This window comes from Polypterus senegalus, chromosome 11 (assembly GCF_016835505.1).
Source record: "Polypterus senegalus isolate Bchr_013 chromosome 11, ASM1683550v1, whole genome shotgun sequence".
NCBI lineage: Eukaryota > Metazoa > Chordata > Cladistia > Polypteriformes > Polypteridae > Polypterus > Polypterus senegalus.
Genome location: NC_053164.1, coordinates 151949848 through 151971649, shown reverse-complemented (window position 1 = coordinate 151971649; position 21802 = coordinate 151949848). Strand labels below are relative to the sequence as shown.

General features: G+C 34.0%; 1 protein-coding gene across 2 annotated transcripts in view; it reads right to left on the bottom strand.

The window, feature by feature from the left end:
* The window catches only part of ap1b1 (adaptor related protein complex 1 subunit beta 1), an 89288-nt gene that overhangs the window by 9920 nt on the left and 57566 nt on the right, over window positions 1-21802 (bottom strand). Inside the window, exons 9-19 of one of the 2 annotated variants that reach the window (XM_039769922.1) lie at window positions 19498-19593; window positions 18996-19111; window positions 18739-18904; window positions 18007-18105; window positions 15547-15806; window positions 13394-13604; window positions 10413-10433; window positions 10003-10032; window positions 7812-7946; window positions 3161-3306; window positions 253-382 (exon numbers count right to left, since the gene is read on the bottom strand). In XM_039769922.1, the coding sequence (XP_039625856.1) occupies window positions 253-382; window positions 3161-3306; window positions 7812-7946; window positions 10003-10032; window positions 10413-10433; window positions 13394-13604; window positions 15547-15806; window positions 18007-18105; window positions 18739-18904; window positions 18996-19111; window positions 19498-19593 (1410 nt within the window). The remainder of the gene's footprint in view (window positions 1-252; window positions 383-3160; window positions 3307-7811; window positions 7947-10002; window positions 10033-10412; window positions 10434-13393; window positions 13605-15546; window positions 15807-18006; window positions 18106-18738; window positions 18905-18995; window positions 19112-19497; window positions 19594-21802) is intronic. The other variant, XM_039769923.1, reaches the window with a different exon arrangement.

The following is a 21802-nucleotide window of genomic DNA, read 5'->3' as shown; positions in this document are numbered from 1 at the left end:
AGAGCAACACCCTTGCACATTAATACGAATGAGAACTAGTAATTAACTTGACACACGTTTTAGGGGTGTAGAAGGAAAGCCTGGGTAACCGGAGAAAAAGGGAAAAGACATAGGGAAAAGAAATACATAACATTTCTAAGAGAATTGAAGAGTTATTTATTTTTCTTTTGCATATGAAGACAATTCTGCACAAGAAAACAGATAATAAGCTTACCAATATTTGTCAAAAAGTTTCTGGCTAAGAAGGTTTACCTGCAGGTTATTAAGAGGTTCCATCTTCATAACAGGCCCTACTGTGCTAAGAGGCAGTACAACATCAATAGTCTGGTTGGGACTGAGGGGAGTATGGACTTGAAGTGCTGCAGCAGGAGCCAGGCCAAAACTTGAATAATAAAAAACAAAAAAAATTATATATTAGTTTGTCAACAAAGCTATTTTAACCTTAAACATATATGTCTGATAACACAATGTATTTTCATTTGATGTGCACATACAGCACATAAAAGTACAGGCACAATACGTAGATAAAATTTAGACCAAGTTTTTTACTAAATAACAAAACTTAAAAACATTTATTGGTGTTTCAAGTATTTCAATACTAAGGCTACTCCTCTCAAAATGAATTTAACTAAAGGGATGTTAAAGGGATGTAAAGGGATGCAGTGATTCAGTGATACCAGTTATCTTTTGTGCAACATAAGTGCTATAGTAGTACTTAGTAGTTTCTTAATATATATAATCATTGTGTGATTTTTTTGTTATTAAAACAAAATATTTCAAAGAAATTCCACCGTGGTATTCTCTGCTGCATCATGTGACTGTACCTTCTGATCCTAACTTTATATACATACATATATCTATACAAAACCAATTTATATATATATCTCAACCAATGTATATATCTGAACGGACATATTCAAGCCAATCTATATATTCAAACCAATGAATCTGAACTGATTATATACATCTCTGAATCAATTTGTATATTTAGAACCAATCTTTTTTACTAAATGGCCCCTCATAATATATATACAAACAGATCTTGCCTGAAGTAGGGGCCCCGAGTTGCCTCAAAAGCTTGAATATTGGAATCTTTTCAGTTAGCCAATAAATGATGTAATTTTTCTTGACTTCTCATTACATACATAATGGCTAACATTGTACAACCCTAGCATTATGAACAATGTGTAATGTAACAGAAGCATTTTTTTCTGCTTACACCTTTTTCCCCAATTTTTTTTAATCTGACTTTTTTGCCATACAAAACCTGGGAGGTGAGCTAAAGAGGAGAGTGCGCAAGAGAGGATCTAAGATTCTGGATGATCTGGAGAGAGTCTGTAAAGAGGAACAGTCACATATTTCCTGCTCTATATTCTACAGATTTATAAAATGTAATAGGAGAAGAACCAGTGCTGTTTTTTGGCGGGTGGGGGGGTCTTCTTGTACAAAGGATTTAAATGTAGGGTTGCCAATAATCATGGCACGTGGTTTTGTTAAAAACAATCATTTCTTGATGAGGATTTTTTTTTTCTTAAAATAAATTTACTTTGGTTAAAGTTAGGACTTCTCTCCTTTTTCAACATAAGACAGAGGTAATTCAATAAAATTTTTATTTTTTTTAATATAATTTTTTTACATTTCTTTAAAAGAGGAGACCACAGCTGTTTGAAGGGACTTTATATATTATTACATGTGTTGAATTCTTAGCCACATCACCATATTTTTGGGATTAACTAATTTTTCACTTCCCTCCTGAATTCCTTAGTTGCTAAATTGGCTCCAAACTAGTGTCAGTATTTTCTTATTCTGTTTTCCCCCTGTTTACCTAACTTACATCTGTTAAGTGTTAATGACAGAATGTAATACTTTACTTACACTAACATAAGATCACTGGGTGGAGACCCCTATACAAATTGTATTTACTTAATTGGCTGAATCTTTTATGCAAGATGACTTACAGCATTTGAAAGATACAATTGGTTGCATTTCTTTTGTTTTTCCAATTGGAGCACAAGAGGTGAAGTGCCTTACCCATTGGTCACACAGTGTCAGTATTGGGATTTGTACCCATAATCTCAGAGTTTGTAAATTAAAGCCTTAACCACAAATTAAACTTTATGGATATTGAAAAGCACAAAGGATTTTGTGGGTAGATTTTTGTGTATTTCACAGTGGCAGTGTCATTTAGTGCAGTTGAATTCTCACTCTCTGACAAGCTGCAGCAAATACAGATTTAAAATTAAAATATAGACAAACAGAGATAAGATATCCATATATATATATATATTTATATATATATACACACACACACATAAAAAGAAGATATAGGTACAGTATTTATGATTTTATAGTATTTCAGGTCCTTACAGCTCCAAACAATGGCAGCATGTAAAATGTTTAAGTTAATATATATTGTGAGATGTGGCCGGCTTGTCATCCCAGCCAATACCTCCAGGCCGCCAGATGGAGCCCTCCTTGCAGTATGGAGGTGCCCCGAAGACCAGCAGGGAGTCATGGGACATGTAGTTTTTATACAAGACCCTGCTGGATACCATAGGGGCCGCAAGAGGGAGCTGCAGGGAGGACCGAAGACTTCTTTGTGCCCTATAACCCGGAAGTGAGTCAGAGGAAGAGCGACGTGCTTCCAGGGTGAAAAGAAAGGACTTATACCTGACCCGGAAGTGACTGAGAGTCACATGGACTGGGGATTGGAATGCTTCCGGGTCAGGGTATTTAAAAGGACTGTGGGAGCTCCCAGACGGCAAGCTGAGCTGGGTGGAAGGGTGGCAACGCGTCTGGGAGTGTGGAGGATTGTTATTATTGTAGTTATTGTGTTTATTATATGAGTATAGTGGAGGAGGGGGTGCTTTGTGCACTGTGGCAATTTAATAAAGTCAAATCTTGGACTTTTACCTGGTGTCTGGTGTCGTGGACAGGGGTTCAAGGGAGCGATAGCACCCCCTATCTGTCACAATATATATATAAAAAAAGAAGATATAGGTACAGTATTTATGATTTTATAGTATTTCAGGTCCTTACAGCTCCAAACAATGGCAGCATGTAAAATTTTTAAGTAACATAAATTAAGATAAAGCAAAGTCTTTAATATAAATTTGGTTTAAAAGAATAATTTTAAATGAAACAAAGACTTTTTCCTCACCTGTTTCTGTTAAATTGTATGGCAAAATCGGTCATAACTTGCATTGCCTTATTGCTAAGAGTCAGTTCCATCTGGATGGTTCCCATTCTGCGAGCTACAGTGCCAGAGATTTCCAGGCCTTTCGCTTTCACAGCAGGTAGCCAAACCTATATAAAGAAGTTGGATATTAAAGCAAATTGATTTTATCCTGCATCCTATATTAAAGAGGACAAAATGTTTTTCTGTTGGTTACAACACTTTACTTAATGTAAGTTGAATCAGAGAACTCAATAAATTCTGAAACATAAATACACATATAATGTTTCCATGTGGGATGTATGATTTTTAAAACTTTTTATTGTCTCTTCAGTCAACTTCTTAGAGGGAGATTTATTTTCCTCACAGTCTCTCAGATCTTTGAAGTGTCATCATTAGAGACTTAATAATTTACCAACTTTTGGACCTTAAAGTAAAGTTATACCTTTACTGAAATTGAGTTTATTATTGCTTATTTTATATAGCACCATACATGGAAAGTATGTTATAAACATGTTCAGTAGAGTAACAAGATATTTAATACACGATTGCTCTAATAATACATGTAATGTGTACATGAGCAGATACAGTGCAATTAAAAATTGTAATACCAAAAAAACAAAGGTGAGCATAACAATTTTTTGCCACAAATGAAATGGAAAAAAAACTTTTATAATGCAATATAAAAACATTATAATTGAAGGAAAGTATAATTGGACATACAGCCAAACCTGTATCACCACCACCTGAACACCAGCCCATAAATACTTAATAAATTGATCCACCAACCACTGAAAAATGGAAGTAACATTGGCTCAAACAGAAATGCACGATTATACAATAACTAATTTCTCTTCATGGTATTGCCACTAAGTCAGGTGATTTTTTTGATGGAAAGGGGAGCACAAACATAATAAATATGTGTTTCTTTTGGTGAGGCCCGAATCAACCAAGCATTGCATGCCTGCACATTACAAGTGATTGTTAATATCTTTGATGATGGTTTGTACTGTTTTGTAAAAAAAAATAAAATACAGTCGACCCTTGATATACAACCGGCCTGACATGCAAAACAACTTGATTTACGACCAAATTTTTTGTTTTGATTTACGACCAACTTCTTGAATTACAACCCGAATGCGATCACGTGTATCCGCTTGTGTGATTGTAAACAAACAGCCGAGAGCATTCGTAAGCGTCAGTCGGAGCCCAGATACATGTGTTTGTGGACGTAATTTCGGTCAGTGCAGTGATTTATCTATATATATATATATATATATATATAATTCACTAAGACCATGGCAAGCAAGACGCATAATTTCTATGGAAGGAAGAGAAGGTAACGAAGGTGAAGAAAATGATCACAATCAAAATGAAGAAGGAAATTGTGCGGAAATATGAGAGTGGTGTTCGTGTGACCAATCTCGCTAATATGTACAGCATGTCGAAATCCACCACCTCGACAATTTTACAAAGAAAAGATTTGCATAAGGAGGCTCCTTCTAAACAATAACCACCTTCTGTTTAATTCTCCTCCTCCTCCCTTCCTGCAGCCCAAAGATGTCAAATGAAATGGTGAGTACAGTATGAAATTGTTGTTTCTGGTAGGCTAGGCACTTTTTATAACTTTTTGGTTAGTACATTAGAAAAATTATTGATGTTTTGGTAAATTATGTACATTATACAACCCTTTTTTATTATGAAAAGGTTAAGTAAGTGTTGCAGTCAGTCATGGAGAATCCACTGCAGCCAATGAACGGTGTTGTCTCCAGGCAGAGGAGTAGCTTCAGTGGCGGACTGCTGTCGCAGTCCTGCTCCACTGGCAGACTGGGGAAGATCGTTCCTCCCCCACACTGTGCGACTCTTCAATTTCACCCGGGGAGGGGGGTGGACGGTAAAATTGTTAAGAGTTATTGTCTGTTTTTACATGCATTTTTATTACTCTAATTAATTTTTTTTTTTTTTGCATCAGTATACTGCTGCTGGATTATGTGAATTTCCCCTTGGGATTAATAAAGTATCTATCTATCTATCAGTGGGAGGTTCGGAACGCATTATGGGTATTTCCATTATTTCTTATGGGAAAAATAGTCTTGACTTACAACCAACTTGAGTTACAACCTCGCGAACGAATTGAGTTTATAAATCAAGGGTCCACTGTAAAATAAAAAACAAAGCAAATGCCTCTAGCAGTATTTGTTATATATAAATCATATTGTCCTGCTGTATTTTAAAGTATCATATATATATATATATATATATATATATATATATATATATATATATATATGATAATTGAATGCCTGTCTTCCCATGTTAACGTTTCTGACAATCTAGGTAATAAGGGTGTCCGAATCTAAGAAACAGGAGAAATATTTTGTATTAAAAAAAAAAATTCAGAAATGTACACATTTACACAGATTTATGAACTTAAACTTCAACTTATAGCAGCTCAATAGTGGCATATTTAATCTTCATCTTTTTTTTGCTTATGCTGCTGAGCACTGGCAGGGCATGTGGCCCACTCTGTGCCTCTGGAATGTCTGCCATCATAAGGGGAAGGCCCTGCAATTTATTCCAAATTTTATGTTCAAGTAGTTGATTGATATTTAAATGCAAGGAAGTATGGTTTAAATTGCAGCATCAGCATGAGTACTACTTCTTGATATTAGCATGCCTTTCTCATTTTCCCATTCTTGCTCTCTCTCTCTCTGTCTAATAGATGAAGTAAAAAATACAATCTCTTTAAAAAGTAAATGTGTGAAAGTTGTGAAAACACAAGTAAGGACAAACATTTATCAAGATGGGAGAGGCTAAACCAAACTCATGAAACAAACTGATTTCCTTAGCTCCCCTCCCCAGTATAACAGGAAAGCCTTTTTACTTTAAAATTATTTTCTCATTTATATAGTTCGAAATTGCCATTCAGGAAGGATGCTAACAAAGACTCCTACTTCAGCCCCAAGCATAATTTGGAATAGGACTGAAATAACCATTTTGGCAAAAGCTCCTGGCATTCATTTTTGCTGAGGGATTCCAAATAATCTGAAATAGAAGGATGCTCCTGCATGCTACTAAAACATTTTAAAACAGTAGTGAAATCTGGAGCAAAAGCGTAGATTCAAATTCCCCCAGAAAAGAAAATTACAGTACTGAAACAGAACATAAACAAGCTTCCTGAAAGGTAAGGAATAAACAGAGAATGAAAACTATAATAGCATAAATGCTTTGATTTTACATGATGTTTTAAAAATGTGCATCATTTTCTTTTATAAAAACTAAAATTGACATAGACATATGGTGGTACCACCAGCTTACTAACACATCTGTAAGCAGAAAAAGCCATCTAATTGCAAGCCACACCATCAGTGTTAATAATGGTTAAAGTAGAAAGACATCTGTTGTGTTTGATAAATATTCCTTATTATTGCATTCATGTTGTGTCCCGACTCCACAAAAATTGGCACTTCTTGTCTTAATCTGGCCATACTACTACAAACTCTAACATCTCCGACTTACTAAAATAAACTTTCTCTCTACTCTGTTTGCTCACTTCTTGACTATAATCTCATTGTTGCTTCCACGTCTGTGTTATAAAAGGTACCCCTGCAGAAACATATTGTATTAGTATGTTCTCACTCTGCACATCATCAAAAGCATTCAAAATGAGGAGGATGGATGAGGAAGGGGTCCTGAACATATTGTACCTGTATCCATATATATCAGTTTATCACAGTACTTGATTTGATTCCAAATTATGCAAATTGCATTTATATGATCACCATGTAAATCTTAATGAGAGCTATAATGAAATCTTGTTCAAAGATAGGTGCTAACTATTTTTAAAAATTTCTTAAAACAGTTCTCATCATTAAATCTGCTAAATGTTTAAAGTTTTTATTCATGTTTCTATTAAGTAGCATTTTTATACAAAAGGAATTGAGCTGCATGATGAATTAACTAGAACACCATAAATGGTTTATTTCATACAATATCTTGTGCATGACACAACTCAAAAGGTACACTTTGCTTTGTAAATACACTGAACACACTTGGTACTGCCCAGGAACATAAGAAAATAGCAGCAAATGCCTAAGGAAATAAAACAAGCAAAACTTACTTAATGTCAGTATCATCTCCCTCAATTTTTTTTTTTTTTTGCAAAGAGATTATTTTTTTATATCAAGAGAGCTGATGTCCCCATTTCCAACTCCTAAATTATATGCTGTTGGTAATTCTCAGTTTAACAAAGTACCTAAAGGGATTATTTCTGGGATACAACTCCAAACTCAAGAAATTCTTGCATTTATAATCCCTGACTAAATCACTTACAGCTCCAGACACTCAAAACTGCTTTAAACCAGTTTTAGTCTTCTACTCTTCACAGATCCCACAATAAACCTGACTGCTACTAATTGTAAGGTAGGAAAATAAATGGCTGATGTTTCAAAAGAGAGAACTGTAGACTAGAAAGTAAGCACTGCTACCATTTGATTGGTAATTCTTGTGTAGCTGCATTTTCTAGTGCCTAGCTTCACAGCATCTTGCTCAATTCCATGTATCTGGCTTTGATCAATTAAACTAGCACATCAAGTTTAAAGGGGAAAATATTTGAAGCAGCAGGATATTTACTCACCGTTTTAGGTTCAACATAACTTCCACAGGGCATGCCCACATTGCTACCCAAGTCAAAAAGGTCACCTAACCCTCCTCCAACTGGAACATTTAGAGAAGCAGGCATAACAGCAGGTGACCCAAAGCTAGTTCCAATCTAGAAGAAGACATTTTTTTAAATGGAAAAAGTTAAAAATGGATGTTCAAATTCCACTGGGAAAAACACAGTGTTTTTTGTTGGTGATAAAGATTACATGCAACGTAAGCAAAATAAATAAATAAACGGCATCTTTTATGTAAGAGTACATTCTTTGTTAGCAACCTTTATCTGGGCATGAATTTTTTTTTTTTTTATGTATGATACTGTAGGTCTAAGCTATCCAGTTCTTACAATAATATGAGAGAGACCCTGGCTTCTTGTTAATCAATTATATTGCTATGCCAGGCCAGACTACCAATTATTAAAAATTGACATCGCTAGCACTATGTTGTCTTTACACCAATCATATACTGGTTTAAAGTTAGGTGTCTGCTCTGTACCTTCTCATGGTATATAAAAAAACAACTATTAAACATTCTACTGTATTCTTATTCTTGATATGGTGGTGGTTTGGACTGGATAGAATATAAATGTCAGAACTAGAGTTCTGTCACTGTGACATTGCTAACTGTCCACATTAATCCTCCTTCATGGCTTCCAAATGTCTAGAATACCTTTTTCTGCCTTTATGTGATTTTATTTAAAATTATATGGTGAAAACCCTGCATTTTAACAGACAAACACCTAAGTCATGCAGAATTTGTAACTACCAAGTCCGTTTTTTCTTAAAATATTAAGTACCCTTTACAGTCAATGGGCATTCATTATTTGTGCTAAACACAAGAAAAACTCAGTCTAACATGTGTATGGAAAGAGGTAGAATACAAAAACAACCTATTATAAGCTTGATGAAATCTACATAAGAATACATAATCTTAATTCATATGGAAAGTCTTGCTATGTAATTTAATTTAGCAATCCTTCTATATAAAAGCGGTCGGGATTGTCCTTCCGTTCCGTGAGTGCTACGCAGGCGCGGAGTTTCATACACGCCCTGTCCATTTTGCAATGCACGATGGTATTTGTAGTTTCGTTTTTCCAGGTAAAAGATTATTTTCTACTCCAGATTGTGCGATATCTTCTTCTTCTTTCTTACTACTGTATATAAAAGAGGTCGGGATTGTCCTTCCGTCCCGTGAGTGGAAAGCATAGCGGTATTCCGCTTATCACAGACTTACTACTTGCAGCTTGCGGTACGAAGCGACATGATGTGAGCAGAGTTCCCACCATTACTTTGCTTTTGTGCGCGAAGCGCTGGAAAAATAGACAAAATTATGTCTCTGGAAATAATTAATGTTGATGGAGTACAAATGCCACATCGCGTAGTAAATATCAGGGGGTTCAAAAGGGCGACCTCAATATAGAAAAAAAGTTTAAATTTCATCACAAAAATAACAGAAACTACGAGTATTAAAGTAATACCGCTCAAATGCAATATAACCAAATTAATGAGTTTGTATAAAATATCAAATTGATCTACATATTGAATTGCCTTAAGAAGTGGTCAACTTAAAAGTCGGTCGCCTTAAAAGGCGGGTCAGCCTAGTACAGAATAAGCTGTGGGTCAAGGTGACATAAAATGCAATACATGCTAAAAGTGGTCTAAATAAACAATCATGCCATTAAGAAAAGAACAGGCTATTAAAACTGAAAGGAAAAATATAGTCTTTGTGCTGTAAAAGCAGTACCAGTGGCACTTGAATTATCTGGGTCTCTACACTACAAGTAACCCTGAGAGCGACTATTATATCAACTCTTGAATAAGGAATATTAAATAAGCCAAGAACAATTATTGGATTACAGGTATATTCCATTTTTCTTCTATGCCCAATGCTCTCTTTTATGTATGCGTTTTAGGGAAGTGAAAAAGGTTATGTAGTTTGAATGCATGCAAAGGTATATTTGTGATTGTTATTTACCATAAAGTCTCATTTATTTCATATTATATTTTATTCAGAAGAACAAATGGAACTTGCTTTCACTTGACATTAGGGCTTCTAATGATACCATCTAATGGCTATACTGTAAATTGTGAATCATGTTTGAAGGCAAAGTGGCCAATCTTTTTGAATAGAGAAATACACAGGATTAACTACAACTTTAAAAAACTTACTGCAGGACTTCCTCCCAGATCACCACCAAGCTGGAAAGAAAAAAAATTACATGTATAAATACTCTTAAAGCAGAAATTCAGTAATTCTAAAAATTACATCAGTTTTGATACTTTATAAAATAATAACATCAAGCCTCATGTCCCATGAATTGATGGAGCTATCATGCACACACTTTATTAAATTATTTAGGAATGATTTCAATCTCTTTCTGAAACTGTTGGTGTATTTAGTGCATGCATAGTGTTTGACCAAGTTAACTATTTCAATGTTTTTGTAAATACAGTACAAGTGTAAACTACATAAATTTAACAGTGCTTATGAGAATAATGACTGGTGTCTGATAGGAATAAACTATGCATGATATGGAATGAGGAAAAGAAAAAATTTCTATCCCTGCTCAATTAGTTACCCCTTCTGCGTCATCCCCCATCTGCAGGATAAAGGCAGATTGAAAAACAGCAAAAGGAAGAAGCATGGGAAAAAAACAAAACAAAAGTTAGTAACATGTCAAGTGCTGTGAAGGACATGCATTTTCAAAATCTCATGGGAAACTCTTAAAAACATTCTTTCCCATAATAGAGTAGTTGCACTTTCCACCGAAAAAAATTTAGTACCTTATTCGGTGTCTAAAATTTACAACAGGTACATTTTGCTTTTTGTAATATAATACGAGTTTAAGAGTGAGCTCTTGGCTGTTTTGTTAGATTTCAGGTAATTCCCACCTTACATATATAATTTAAATGGATTATAATTTTAGTTATACTTATAACAAAACATTTAAACAAAATGTTTTAAGTAGAAGTACAACTGACCTCACAAGTCACTTTGATATGAATCCAGATGTAAAAATGCCATAATAATACTACTAGTTACTTAGTTTTAGTTACTTAACTAAGGCTGGTGGCACCCTACATGAGTTTGAGATAGACAGCAAACTTAATGGGTAGAGTTGCTGGATTTCTTTGCCTTCAATATGTCAAATTACAAAAATAGGAGCCACAAAGGATGACATGACTGCTTTATAACTTTTCAGCATAGGCTCCAAATTCCAAAGTATTTCAAGCTCACTGTATTTGACAGCCAATGATTGTACAAATGTTTTCCAAGTATGATGAATTTACCCCTACTATCAATCAATCATTTTCTGCTTTCCAATCTGTCTTGGTTGAACCAATCTGAGGATTTGACATACAAGCCTTTCTTCTGTTTACATAACCCAAAATGCCAGTTTTTCATCTTTTGTTACAGCCTAATTATACACATTTTACTTCCAATGAGTGGTCATTGTTTGTCAATTCTTGCACACACAGGAGCCCATATCTAAGACACCTGTTGAGTTTGTCCTGGAGAGTCGCACATCACTTTCACTGAGTTGCTGGGGATGTGACAATACACAATTAATGTTCATGGGCATGCTCCATGATTTGCTATGACAAAATAATTTTATGTAAATGAAGGCAAATCACTGGAAAGTAGTGTAGTATAATGCTGGCTTTACTTGACTACTATAGTCAACCAAATACTGGAATGATTCAGCCATTCTGTTTGGTACCAGCTCATGTTACATGTGCTTTATTTGTACTATCAGACTATGCCAGTAGGTACCTTCGAAGTAAAATGGATGAGCTAGTCCTAGCCTAAAACTTTACCATTTTTTTTTTCATTCTTTCGTGCACTGAGTGAAAATCACATTAACATGTACATGTTCCAGCACCTAAAGTTTTTAATGGTATTGTTTAAGTGCAGTTTTAAAACTCATTAAATAGCCAATAACAATATTTTCAGCCATTCACTATCCTAGCAAGCACCTGTTATGATATTCTAGTCCATTCCAATCAAACTGATGAACACTGGTTATATCTTGTTAGTGCCTGAAAACTAGATTTTCACAACAGAAAATTATCAACCAATACACTTGTTCATATTTTATGAATGCAAACTTCATACAAGCTATTCTCTAAAATTTCTTGAAAGGTATGTTTCATACCTAACTCAAGCTTTCTTCCCTGAACAAGATGTTACCAAAAATGTTTGGTTCTAATGATACTATTTATATACCAGCATATCTATACAGTAAATAATGAAAATGGAAGAGGAACAGATGGCAATGAAAGAAGAACATACATATGGTGAAGACTGTTAGGAAAAAAAAGTTTAACAGATGAAAGTGTCTTTGCTCAGTTTAAAGCAAAGCAAGGCAAAAAGCCAACTTCACCTCTTCAATTGCAACTGGAAATTAAAGAAAACACTCTAATATAAATGTTATTATTTTGATTTCTAGTGGGAACAACATTAACATGTCTTTTTATATTTATGTATTACATTTTTAAAAATACTGCACAATAAATACACTTAAGAGTACCTCAAATTTAATGCAAGTGGAAGTATATATAATGCTTGTGAAGATAAAAAGGAGTCAACGCTCACGTTTAAACAAGCAGTTCACTGAAATACTCTGAGCATATATTGTTGGTATAATATTTTTTCTCCAAAATAAGTATTATTAATACTTATTAATTCAATCTTTATTGTTCTATTCACTTATTCAATCCACGTTACAGAGACCATTCCTTGTACAGTATATATTAATATGCTTAAAGTTCTTCAAGCTATGCAGGTTCATCTAATTTCACAATCACACAAGCTCACTATATGACAATTTTGTTTTAGCAAATCTCTTTGAACTGTTGCAAGAAACCAGATTAAGATTGCATAGTGAATGCCGGTAAGATTAATACTATTAAATGTAAAGCATAGGTTAAGAAGATGTATAAAATGAAAAGGAATAAGAAACTGTGTGTTTTTTTCCGGCAAACCGAATCAGAAGAGCAGATAAATTATTTAGTAGTTCCTCCTTTCATTATGCAAGACCTTCTCTGTACATCTTCATGTGTTTAGCCCAGTATGTAAAATTGATTTAGTGAAAATGTAATTACATCTTAATTAAAAGTAAAATGTTAACATCTCCAAAAACTGGAATGTAGGCTAGAAAATAAATTTCATGTTATTATTTAATTAGTTATAAATGTCAAAGTTTCAATATAAATTTTTCTGTCATGTGCATCTACTGTATTTAATGTAAACTTACGTTAAAGTTTGTGTTGTCAAATTGGATAAAAAGCTACTTAAAATTACAACAGGCAATGTACCATGAAGAGAATATCCAAAAATTTTGAATTGGATCTAATGGTGACCTTCTGATCTAGATTCACCAGGTTAAAATCTAGTAAATTACAGTGCTTCTATTCCATCTAGCTCAGAATATCAAGTATAAATATGTCCATTACTGAAAAGAGTTTCTAGTAGAAATAATAAAGTACATTAAAATTAATGTACAATCACATTTGGATCTAAGTCAAAAATATAACAATTAAGTGTGTTTGATATTACCAAGCTGTCAAGGCCACCTCCAAGCAGGTCCATAGCTCCCATCTGCATTGTAGACGTGGGTCCAGATGAAACTGTTGAAGCAGGTGGGCCTAGATCAAGATTGAGAAGATCTCCTAGAAGATCTCCTTGGGAGGGAATAACAGCAGGTGGTTGATCAGCAGACTGACCAACAACAGGTTGGGTGGATTCAGGGCTCTCTACGCTCTCATTTCTGCATCATAAAATACATACATACACATAAATAAATAAATCCAGCATTTTCAGGAAATTCTACAGTAAAATCTGAATGCTAGTTCTCATTTTACACAAATCTGTTTTTCATACCATACTCACCTTGCAAAACAGCATTCTGAAAAGATGGGGTAGACTTTCACAAGTAATAGCTTTTACATATAATGCAGGACAGGTGTATCCCAATATTAGGAAGAAGGAAGTTTATAATATTAGACAATATAGCATGATGTGTACAGTACAAGTCAAAGGAGGTTATTAACAAGCTATATAATACATTGGTTAGACCTTATCTGAAGTGTATGATTTTGATGTCGAGGCTGCAAAAATGCTATAGAAATAAAATGTATTATTAATATATGAGTGCTAGAAAAAGTCCGGAGAAGAGCAACTAGGCTGATTCCTGGACTGCAGGGGAAGAGTTACGAGAAACGATTAAAGGAGCTAAGTCTTTTCAGTTTAAAAAAAGGTGATTAAGAGGTGACATGACTGAAGTGTTTAAAATTACTGTATTTAAAAAAAAAAAAAAATTAGTAAAGTGGATCGGAACTGTTATTTTAAAATGATTTCAACAAGAACACGGGGACACAGTCGGAAACTTGCTATGGGTAAATTTTTCACAGATTTAAGTTTTTCTTTATACAGAACACCACAGACACATCATGGAATTAGTTGTCAAGCAGGACTTTAGGGACATTTAAATGAAGACTTGATGATATTTTGGAAAAGGTAACTGGATAGGAATGGCAAGCAATGTTGGGCTAAAGGGCCTATTCTCATCCAGACTGTCCTAATGTTTTAATGCTTCTGTTTTAAGTACACTGTATGTAAATGGTTACATGGCAGCCTTCTCTAGTTAAGAGAGGACCTGTCATACTACTGAAATTTATGCTATACCAAATAATAAATAGAAGAAGTGTGTTACTTAAGTCTGTATTCTCTTAACTGCAAATGATATTGGTATACATCAGAGAAAGCATAGTTTGTAATTTACCCATAATATTTTAAAACTTTGCTTTGCAAAGTACAAACATATGTATAATGTTTCATCATTAATATAAAGACATTCCCAAAATGATACATTTAATTTTACTGGTATAAATCAATGCTTGCAAAACAGAAGTACTATTATTTACACTGGAAGCAAGGCATAAGCCAACACAAAATAGGACACCAGTTCACCTGAGGGCACATGCACATACACATCCTATCTCATAAATTTTCACCCTATTTAGTCAATTAATCTAAAGCACACCAGTGGGAGGGAAACCAAAAACAGAACCCTGAGCTGTTTTGTTGTATGGTGGGTGCAGCAACATGCTGTACCATTGCATGCTCCCCAACCTGACCTGACTTTTGCAAGATCTATTTTCTGAAGCAGATTTGTCCATTATTAGGTTACATAACACTGGAGTGTACCCTATGAAATTGTACATAATGTACAAACCAGACCTTTGTGGATGCTATCTGATGTCAGGATACCATTACATTTTTAACACTTATGCTTAAAACTTTCTAGAAGTCCTTGTGCATAAAGCATATATTTAGACACATTTACATACACTATGATAAATTAAAATGTCTGGCAAGAAGTGGTTCCAGCTTTCCATTCACTGCTTGCAGGACAGACTCCAAACATTTGCAAGCTAGTACTACATGAAAAAGGTTTGGAAAATATGTAAAAGGATATAAGAAAATAATGTGCTCTTATGTATATCTCAAAATATTGATAATATTGTTTCCATTTATCTCAGAAACCCTAATCAAACCACTTCCTAAAAGATACATTTTGAAAATAAACAAAGCATAATAATTTGAAACAATTCAGTGAAAATGTAACAGTACTGGAAAATCTGACATAAATGTATGATATATCTCATACATTTATCAATAAAAATTCAATAAATCAAATCTCTACTTACGATCCTGTTCTTGGAGGCAACCTTTTATGCTGAACTCCACGACTACCTTCAACAAAGGCACTTGGGGGTTTATGGTAGACTGAAGCCAATGTACCAATGTGACATATAAGCTCATCCAATAGAGTAGGCTCAATAAGATCTGTTTCTTCTGAAATCAGTGGCTTCTCTGCCAAAACCACCTCCTTAGCTGCCACTGGATCTGTGGAAAGTAGACGCCAGTAAATGTACCCACGGTCTCTCAAGTCAGGGTTGTCTGAATCCTGCAAACATTAAAAGATTAAATTGTAACAGAAGCCAGAAATATTATTGTGTTACATTAAGAGAAGCAGATTTTCTCACCCTTATAATATATATAATATTTAATATTAAATATGAAATTTAGGATATTTGTATAAACAAGCACTTTGCTTTAAGAATAAAAAAATAAATACTTGTAACATTGGCTTTATTGCACATAATACGATACATGTAGGACATTCAGCATCGCATTTTGCATTATACTGTACAAGTCTGTTGGAAAACTGCTGCAAATATAAAAAAAAAAGCAAGTAACTGCAAAATTAAATAAAAATTGACACTGTTTTCTGAATGTTCATTTTAGATCATTTATCATTTAATCAAGTCAGATAACCTGACTGTTCACAAAGATGCTAAAACTGACAGGCTAAGGATAAGTTTTCCATTTCTCATTTAGTTTATGATTTATTGAGTGGTTTTCCCAAACTGCAAAGATTGCAACATATTTTCACATTTGTAAGTAAGCAAATTATAATCCATGGTGTTGAAATAGAACTCTTTTTTAATTCTTCACTGCTAATTAAACCACTGCACTTTATTTACTTGATAATTATAATAAAAAAATGTAATGAAAAATTTAGAGCCCATCAGATTCCCTTCTGGTTTGTGCATGTAGAGTTTTCAAAAGTATCAGTGCTCACAACACACAACAGCACATTCACAGAGGAAAAGAAAAAATTCTTAAAGCAGACACTGCACATTTTGTTCTACATGTTGTGTTTACACAAACACTTGCAGTTGTGCATAATATGACAAAAGCACATTAAAAACTGTCCCTCAGCATGTTAATGTGTTGATTAGAATTCAAAGTAACAGGAGGAGGAACTTATACCAAAAATATTACTAAAAGTAACTTGAAAGAAAGAAAGAAAGAAAGAAAGAAAGAATGCACTTTTCTGCATTGAAGTCTTTATAACAAAACACTATTTTTAATAATATGCACTTTTTAAACTTCAGTACAGTATACTTTTTAGTACTTCGGAAGAAAAATAATAATAATGGTGATTACTTAATTAACTTCATCCATTTCCAAACGTACTAAGGGATCACAACATGCTACTCTTTAAATTAACTGGAGTGGTAAGTTCAACAACAAAAAAACATTTTTGATTAGTTTCTAAAAATGAAACCTAATACATATGGCAACAATTCAATTCTATTTATTTTGTTGAAGAACATACTTGCAGTTGAATTTCAGTAAAAATTAGAATTTTAAATTTATCATTTTTTCCCCCAAAGTTGTAAGAAGAATTGAAATCTCCCAAAGTCAATCATATTGTTAAATAAACAACTCCTTTATTAGACCTTTCTGCCTGCTTTTCTTCCTCAGTCACATCACAGGAAAAGCTATGATTTGTGATTCAGGTAATATTCTTACATTTGCTGATGGAGGAAAGGCTGCAAAAAATATGCATTTAGATTTAAGAACAACATTTGACAGTTATCAACAGTTAACAGAGGGTAACAGAAGTACAAAGCTTTTACTGACAATGTATACATGTATGACCTGCAACTTAGACAACCTGGTAGAAAAAACTTCACTGTAAGGAGATGGTACCATATTGCTTACCTATGTCTATAGTACTTTAAGTCTGAATGAACTGTCTATTGTGACTGTATGTCACACTTGCTTATAAAATATATTATTTTAAATGTACCAGCATACTGAATTTCTTTTGAGTTTTGATCACAAGAATTATTTTGGCAAATTAACAAACATCTTATTAACATGAGTAAAAATAAATTGATGCATTTCCTAGAATAGTAGATTATGATATTCACAGATTATCTTAGTGAACGGTATCGTGTAGAACAGCACTGATGCCATTCTAGCACTATTCCTGACTGTACAGATTTTAAGTCTTAAAGCTATTATGTATGATCTTCCTATACAGTTTTAGATTAAATAGAATAAGAAATGTTTGAAGAAACAGCATCTGCAACATATTTAGCAACACCAGTTTGCTATTAAGAGAACAGATTTAATTAATCACAGTATTATCCTGAATACTACTGAGGTATGATACACTTTTTAAATGGAATTTTTGGCAAAATTTTAAATGTAGTAACAACAGGCATGTTAATGTTTTGTTTTTTTAAATAAACCTGAAAAAATTATTTCAACGAAGCAAAAAAAAAAAAAAGATCTCAAAATATCCTTACTTGAGTAGCCAGGCTGAGAACTTGCTGAACCAGTTCCTGGGTTTCTGTTGGCTTCTTGAGGAAAAGCTTTACAATAGCTGTCAATAGCTGAAGCTGGACCTATTTTGAACAGCAAAAGTTATCATCGCAGAAAGGTAATATTAACACTTGTCATTTCTAAAGAAAATCTACATTTTGCTTATTTCAACTGAGATGCTTGCATGCCATGCATATGTTACAAAAATAAATGTGATGGATAAAATTGCCACTGATACAGCACTATCCATCAACTTCTCTAAGATAATGGGTTATTTTGCATTGACTTCTTCTACTGAACACATGTGGACACATCACATCAAAAATATAATATGAATGGGTACAAAATTCTGCAGGATATTTTTCTTTTAATTCATATCTTGCATAGTGCATTTATATCAGTGGCCGTGAGTATTATCAAAATCAAACAGCACTATTACTCCTGTCAGATGCAAGTTTTCTTTTAAAACTGAAAGCCTATACAGCATGCGGTGCATGTGTATTTTTGCTGTAACTGGCAGTGCACACAGCAAAGCTGAGAGACTCACTGCCTACTAAAGCTTTGCTATTAAGCTAACACCCCGATCGGCAGCTAGCTAGCCTTTAGTTGAGCAGTAGAACTGGAGGCTGTGAATTCAGTGATTTGCTTTCCATTTTTGCTGCCAACTATGTCTTGGAGAGGACACCATTTCACCACAGATCTTTCTGAACTCATACCTGGGTACTTTCATCATGAAATCCTTCTAAGAAACTCTCCAGCAGTTCATCTGCATTATCAATACGCTCGGCATACTCTCCTACAATCCAAATCATTGCAGCTCGTGCCTCAGGCTCATCTAAAGAATCCAAATTCTCACACAAGGTGGCAATAACACTTTCATATCTGGAAATTGTTAAAACATTTTTGAGCAATTAATAACAAGAATTGGTGCAGTTTCACAAATTATATGTGTTGTATTAAACATAAGACTCACTTATTTGGGTATTTCCTGAAAATATCTTTTATGACAACAATGGCCTCCTGCACCACATAGTTAACCTTGGTTTGGATAAGGTCAAGCAATGTGCTCACACAACGTTCTGCCGATTGCTGGAAAAGAAACAAAACAAATTACTTTCTATAAAACATTTCTTATTTAAAACATAAGAGCAAGAACTATAGAAATATTTGCTATTCTAGTAAGAAATCAAATCAATGGCTATAAGAATAAAAACATGAAAATGTAAGCGCATTATCTGCCACCTATCTCTCCAATAATATTCTTTTTTTTCCTATTATTTTTCATGCAAATAATGAGTATACTCATGCTCTATTTATGTAAAAACCCAAGCATAAATTTACAAAACACAAAAACATCTTAAAAATATTTTATTTTTGTTTTTTACATAAAAATAACATATTATTTATTGGTTTTAAATAGTAATCTTTGACTGTTTGAACAGTTGTAAATATAGGTTAAATTTCATTAGCTGCACCTCAACTTTGATGGCACATCTACCAATTGCCCGCACTGCCTTCCTTACAAAATCCACATCCACCTCAGTAGCATATTCTTTCAACTCAGCCAAAACCTGTGAAACAAAACACAGACATATTAAATCTATACTACAATAAATAGAATGTTAAAAGAATGTGTGCAGTAAGACAGATTATAGTTGTTAAGGACAAAAAACATCTCTCTATAGAAAGGTTGTCTAATATGTCATCTACAGCAGTGGCCAAAAGTTTTCTCAGTGACACAAGTGTTGTGATTTGCAAACTTTGTTGCTTCAGCAATTTCAGATTTTTTTTTACATATTCTTATGGTATACTGAACAACAATTATACACATTTCATTAGTTTCAAAGGCTTTTATTGGCAATGACATCACATATATGCATAAAGAGCCAATATTTCCAGTCTTGACCCTTCTTCTTCATAACTTCTACAGTTCGCTCTGGCATGATGGAAATCAGATTTTGCAGCAAATCCTGACATTTTGGTGATCCACTCTTGCCTTTTTAGTGATTGGAGCTGATCACAATTTATGGACTTCTGCTTGTCCACCTGCATTTGAGTGCTGGCCACAGGTTCTCAATGGGATTAAGATCTGGGAAGTTTCTTGGCCTCGGGTCCAGACTTTCAATGTTATGATCTCTGAGCCACTTTGTGACATGATGCTCCATCATGCTGGAAAATACACAGATCACCACCAAATTGCACCTGGATTGTTGCTCTTGGAGAACATATTGATACCATTCTTTATTTATGGCAGTGTTCTTGGGCAGAATTGTAAATGGGCGCACTCTCTTGGATGAAAAGGACCCCACACATAGATTGTCTCAGGATGCTTCAACTGTTGGCACGACACAGCACTTATGGTAGTGTTAACTTTTTCTTTCTCCGGACAGCCAATTTTCCAGATGTCTTAAACAATTGGAAGGAGCACTCATCCAAAAAATAACTTTGCACTAGTCTTCTGCTGTCCAGTCCTTATACTTGCAGAATTTCAGCCTGTCCTTGGAAAGCCTTGGAAAGAAGTGGCTTCTTTAATGCCCTTCTTGACACAAGGCTGTTGTCCAAAAGCCTTTGCCTCACTGTGTGTACAGATGCACTCACACCCACTTGCTGCCAATACTGAGCAAGCTCTGTACTGGTGGAAACACGATTCTGTAAATGACTCCTCAGCTTGCGAAACACTTTTAACTGATCATTTTGTGCCAGGGGCATAATAAATGAAAACTGTTTTTTTGTGAAAAAGTTAACTTTTTATGCTAATAAAGCTCTTTGCAATGAACTAATATGCATCTGATGTCTCTGCACAATAATATAAAAACAATGTGAATTGCCAACACAAAAACTGAAGCTGCAAATTTTGCAAAACGTAACATTTGTGTCACTGCCACACCTTTTGGCCATTACTGTATGATGTCATTATGCCTCAAATAATAGAAAACCTTATGAATTATCACATATTTTGTTTTGTTTGGAACACTTTCCAAATAATTAAAATGCAACTATAATGTATGTTTTTTATATTTATATTTACTTATTACAATTGCTTTAGAGGCATAATATGTTGCTTACACTGCATTAAAACAGCCTATTTGATCAGAGCTGCTGTACAGGATTTCCTTCAAGTTATGTTGATTTGTTTTAGGTGTAAATAAGGCTGAAACAGATGACAGTTAGTGGTCATCAGGCATTATAGTAAGTTATTTGAAATTATTAAAAACATAATTACATACAGTATATTAATCATTATAAGCAACCAAAGATTGGTTAAAAAAAACAAAAACAGTGCTGTATATAAAAGTTAAAACAATTGTGCTGTATTCTTTGTAAGTTTGCCTGCCAGGTATTTCAAGCTAGTATGATGCGCCATTGTGAAAAGAGCACTTATAAATAGGCATTTCCACAGTGAATTTTTCCCGCTTACAACAGACAACTATGAGGGCTAAGTCTCAAAAGACATTATAGCAGTATGACAACCTTTTTATATTTGAATACTTTTTATTTAGGTTAAACATTGTCTGAAAAAAATAATTATTAATAGGCAATTAATCAGTAGCAAAAATGTACAACTTTGTCTTAATCCAAAACTGAAAATTACACCATTCTAAAACTACAAAATGGCAAATAAACTGGTGCAAAAATTAGTGATCCTGCCCCATGAACCCAGTGTCTTGGATTTAGACCCTATCCCCTATGTGCAGTTTGCGTGTTCTCTCTATCTATCTATCTATCTATCTATCTATCTATATATATATATATATATATATATATATTTATATATTTATA